Source organism: Vicia villosa, linkage group LG1 (genome assembly GCF_029867415.1).
Source record: "Vicia villosa cultivar HV-30 ecotype Madison, WI linkage group LG1, Vvil1.0, whole genome shotgun sequence".
In the NCBI taxonomy this organism is placed as follows: Eukaryota; Viridiplantae; Streptophyta; class Magnoliopsida; order Fabales; family Fabaceae; genus Vicia; species Vicia villosa.
In genome coordinates, this window is record NC_081180.1 from 32,260,284 (window position 1) to 32,265,046 (window position 4,763).

Sequence of the window (4,763 nt, forward strand, 5' to 3'; positions counted from 1 at the left end):
CAAAAGCTGAATGGGTGGCAAAAGTAATTGTTGATAGGCTGAAAAACTGTAGCAAAATGAAATTGAATGAAGTAATTGAAGATGTAAGAGTGAGATTTGCAACTGAAATCCCTGGATGTAGGGCATTTAAGGCTAGGCAGATTGCTAAGAGGGTAGTTGAAGGGGACTCTAGCAAACAGTTCAGTCTATTGTGGTCATATGGGGCTGAATTGAGAAGGGCTTCCCCAGGAAACACCTTCAAGATGAATATACAAACTCCAGGACCAGGTTTACTACCAAGGTTTGAAAGGTGTTATGTGTGCTTTGATGGAACAAAGAAAGCCCTGAAGTTGGCTTGTAGGCCTTTTATTGGACTAGATGGATGTCATCTAAAGCACAAGTATGGTGGGATATTGTTAATAGCTGTTGGGAGAGATCCAAATGACCAGTATCTACCCTTAGCTTTTGCAGTGGTGGAAACTGAGTCAAAAGACACTTGGAGCTGGTTTATGGAGCTTCTACTTCAAGATATTGGTGAAAAAAGATGGTGCTTCATTTCTGACCAACAAAAGGCATGTCTATTTTTTGGCTATAACTCCTTTGATTGTCTTTCCTTAATAATTATATTTGGTAATGGTTTCATTGTTGTTTCAGGGTCTTGTACAAGTTTTTGAGGAGCAATATCCAACTTTTGAACATAGGTTTTGTGTAAGGCACTTGTATGCAAACTTTAAGAAAAAGTTTGGAGGTGGAACCCTATTCAGGGATCTCATGCTGGCTGCAGCAAAGGCTACTTATGTGGAGGCTCATCAACAATTCATGCTCAAGATCAAAGAGGCTAGCAATGATGCTTTTGAATGGTTGGAAGCAATCCCAAAAGCTAAGTGGTGTAAGCATGCTTTTCCTCTGTATAGTAAGTGTGATGTCTTGATGAATAATTTAAGTGAGTCCTTTAATGCAACAATATTGCTTCAAAGGGATAAGCCAATCATAACTATGTTTGAATGTATTAGATCGTATCTAATGGGTAGGTTTGCAACCTTAAGGGAAAAAGTAGTTGGGTATAAGGGTAGAATCATGTCTAAACCACTTAGGAGGTTAGATAGAGAGATTGAAAAGAGTGCCAGTTGGACTGCAACTTATGCAGGACAATTGACCTTTCAAGTTACACACATAATGTTTACTGATAGTTTTGTAGTAGACTTGGCTAAGCACACTTGCTCATGCAATTATTGGGATCTGATTGGCATACCATGTAGACATGCCATTTCTGCCATCCATAAGAAAGTAGATGATCCCATTGATTATGTACATCAGTGCTATCACAAATCTACTTATGTTAAGTGTTATGAGGTGGGCATCACCCCTTTGAATGGTCAAAACAAGTGGCCTCAAACAAATGATCCTATTATTTTCCCTCCAATGTTCAAAAGAGGCCCAAGCAGACCCAAAAAACTAAGAAGAAGGGATCCTGATGAATCAAATGCAACCAGGTGGAGAAGATCTAACACTACTCATAGGTGCAAGATATGCATGGAGTATGGTCACAACAAAAAGACATGTAAGAAGAACAAACAGATTGTTCTACATAGCAACCCAACTGTCAATAAAAATGTGTTTCCCACACAAGCAAGTCAAACTGGAACTGAGCTTCCTAAATCAAAGCCAAAAAAGGTTAGTGTTATGTTTTGAAATATGATTGGTCTATTTTATGCAATGAGAATAAATTTGTCTTGATTTGTTCTGTTGTATTTGTTTTCAGGGTAGACCAAAGGGATCTCTAAATAAGAAGGGTAAGGGATCTAAGGTGAAGGCACCAAGTCAAGCATCTGTACAGGGCCATGTTGAAGCTCCAACTACTGAGGCTAATAATGAAGTTCATAATGAGGTTCCATCTGCTGAAGCTCCAACTGCTAAGGTTCCACCAAACTCAGCATATGTTGAGGTTCCATCTGCTGAAGTTCCAACTGCTGAGGTTCCAACTGTTGAAGCTCTAACTGCTGAAGTTCCTACTGATTCTGCACCAAATAGAAGACAATATCTTGATGAAATAGATCCAGATGTTTTAGATGCAATTCTCAATGATATCAACAATGAGAAAGGAAATGTCCTTGACATTCCACCACTGAATGTTGATCTAAGTCCTATAAAAGAGCAGGCTGCACAGAAAGCTGGACCAAAAACTTTTTTTGGGTCTGTACCAAAAGTAAAAAAACATCATGTGAAGCCAGCTTTTAAAGATCATGTAAGTGTCCATGCAAAACTATGTCTGCAAGCAATTTATTAATGTTGTTACATTCTTCTTTTACTGGCAATTTATGTCTGTGTAATTTTAGGTGGAAGCTCTAAAAGAGGCAAGAAGGAATTATGTCAACCCTACTGATGGACAGGTGCAGTCTAGTAAAAGTGACGGAAAGATGAAGTCCATCAAAAGTGAGGGCAAGGTGAAGACTAGAAAGATTGAGGGGCAAGGTGCTAAGGTGGAGTCTAGCAAAAGTGAGGGCCAGGTGCAGTCTAGAAAGAGTGAAAGACTTAAGAGTGTGAAGACTAAAAACATCAAGGGACCAGGAAAAAAGGTTGATGATCCAGTTGTGATCCATGAAGATGATGATTCTGAGCCACCAGTCATGAAGGGTATCAAAACCTGGGAAGACATTCAAAGAAATTTGACTCAATGAGGAAACTATTTAGATATCTTTTTGTAGTTGTTTGGTGTTGACAATTATGTAACAATTACAATCTATGTTTGCTGCAAACTTTTGGCATATGCTTGTAATTCCTATAGGTCTTAAGTTGCAAAGTTTCTTTTTGTTGCAAACTTCCTTTAGGCCAATGTACAATATCAGTCCATTTAATGGATCTGTTATGGATTAAATGATAAACATATGATGACATTTTGAGCACTATTGTTGAATTTCAAACAAACTTTTTAATTAAAACTTATTTTAGCATGAACTAACATCTGATATAAGTCTTACATAAACAAGAATTCATTAAACAGAATCTTACATCAACTTTAGAATTCATCTTACATAAACAAGAATTCAATAAACATAACTAAATCTTATACAATGACATAGGAACTACATTGCCAATGACACAATTAACTAGCCAAATCACTACTGATATAAGTCATCAATTACATTTGGACAATACCAACACATTAATCATAAGAGAAACCAACAAAAGCATCATCTTGATTTTTCTAGCCAATGCCTCTGATTTCAACTTTGCTTGCAGCTTCATGTTCTTCTTCTTGGAAGCTTGATACATCTCTCTCATCAATTCAACAGTCTCCAATTCCTTTAGCTTGTTGACATCTACAGATTCGACACCAACACCGTAGTCTTCAACCATATCTTCGTCCCATATAAATAAATCGCATGTATCTCCACTCTGCCAAAATGGACACCTCCAGAAGAGCCTACCTTTGTTTCGACCATTCTTGCAAATGTATGAAACCATTCGTGCTTCACATCCACACTTCCTTACTCGTCTGGAGCGAACAGAAGACGACCCACTATTGGGATTTGAAACCGAGTTTCTGGAAAACGACATGACCTAAGCAGAAGGCAATAACGTGAATGGCAAAGGGGATGTACATTTATGCTGCTATATTGATTATACACGTGGAAATTACAGCTGACGTTTTTATTAAAAAAAATGCCAAGTCAAGCTCCACGTCAGCTTCTGTTAAGTGGAATTGACGGCAGGGATGCATAATAGGGACGGAAAATATTAGAGGGACCATTATTTGAACAAAAATATTAGAGGGACTAAAAGCATTTTTTGGGTTATTTACAGGGACCTAAAACATATTTAACCCTTAAGATAATATCAATTGTAATTTTTATGCATCCCATAAAGATTGCAGGAAGAATATTAAAATATCTCTGAAAGATCTCAAGCCCAGGGCCACTATAGATACCTCAACACTGAAGTTGAGGAAGACAATTTCAACATTGAAGTTGAGGAAGACAATTTCATTCTGATATAGAAAATCTCATAAGGAGAGTTTCGCACCCCTTACGTGAGCTATCTCTCATCCCTTTTACATACTTTAAAATCTCTGAGAGTGCTTAACCATTAAGGATTGTAATGCATTGTACTTTTTAGCAAGTACAATTTTCTAAAAAAAAAAAGAGAAAATTGAAAAGTGAGGATAAAACTTCAAATAACTCAATATAAACATTTATAGGTGAATTTTGAAAAATAATTAAAATTAATTTTTTTTATATAATAGACTATTGACCGACATTTGACCCTTTAAAAACTAATAAGAGAACACCATGAATTACAACATAATCTCTTAAAATATATCTTATAACTAAAATGACCTCAATTGAAATCAAATTAAACTACATACTATTTTAAGTTTTTATTTTTATTTTTATAATAGGGAGGGCCTAAACACAAAGAAAAAAAAAAAGCTACACTACAACAACCAAAAGACTAATAGTCTTACTAGATCCGCGTCCAAATACGGTCTCAAAAAATTTGGCGTCTCATTATTGATAAAAAAATTCTTCTTCGTACATTTACGATTAGCTAGAACATCCGCACACAAATTCGAATCTAAATATACATGAGAATTTTAAGTTTTTAGATTGTGAATTTATCTAATCTCAATTGCATCAAACATAAACACAAACACCCTAGCTGTCACGCTCTAATAAGTGATCGAGATTACTTGAACTTAATATTAGATCAAATCAAACTAATCAATAATTAATTTGCTTTAATAATCAATTTATTAGCTGGCCATAAAGTTGAACAGTAAGGTA

General features: G+C 35.9%; 1 protein-coding gene across 1 annotated transcript; it reads right to left on the minus strand.

Annotated features, from left to right (window-relative positions):
* Window positions 1–3,114: 3,114 nt before the first annotated feature.
* On the minus strand, window positions 3,115–3,537 carry LOC131607640 (uncharacterized). The gene has a single exon (XM_058879650.1). It carries the CDS (start codon window positions 3,535–3,537, stop codon window positions 3,115–3,117), a length of 423 nt encoding a protein of 140 aa, XP_058735633.1.
* Between the last annotated feature and the right edge of the window lie 1,226 nt (window positions 3,538–4,763).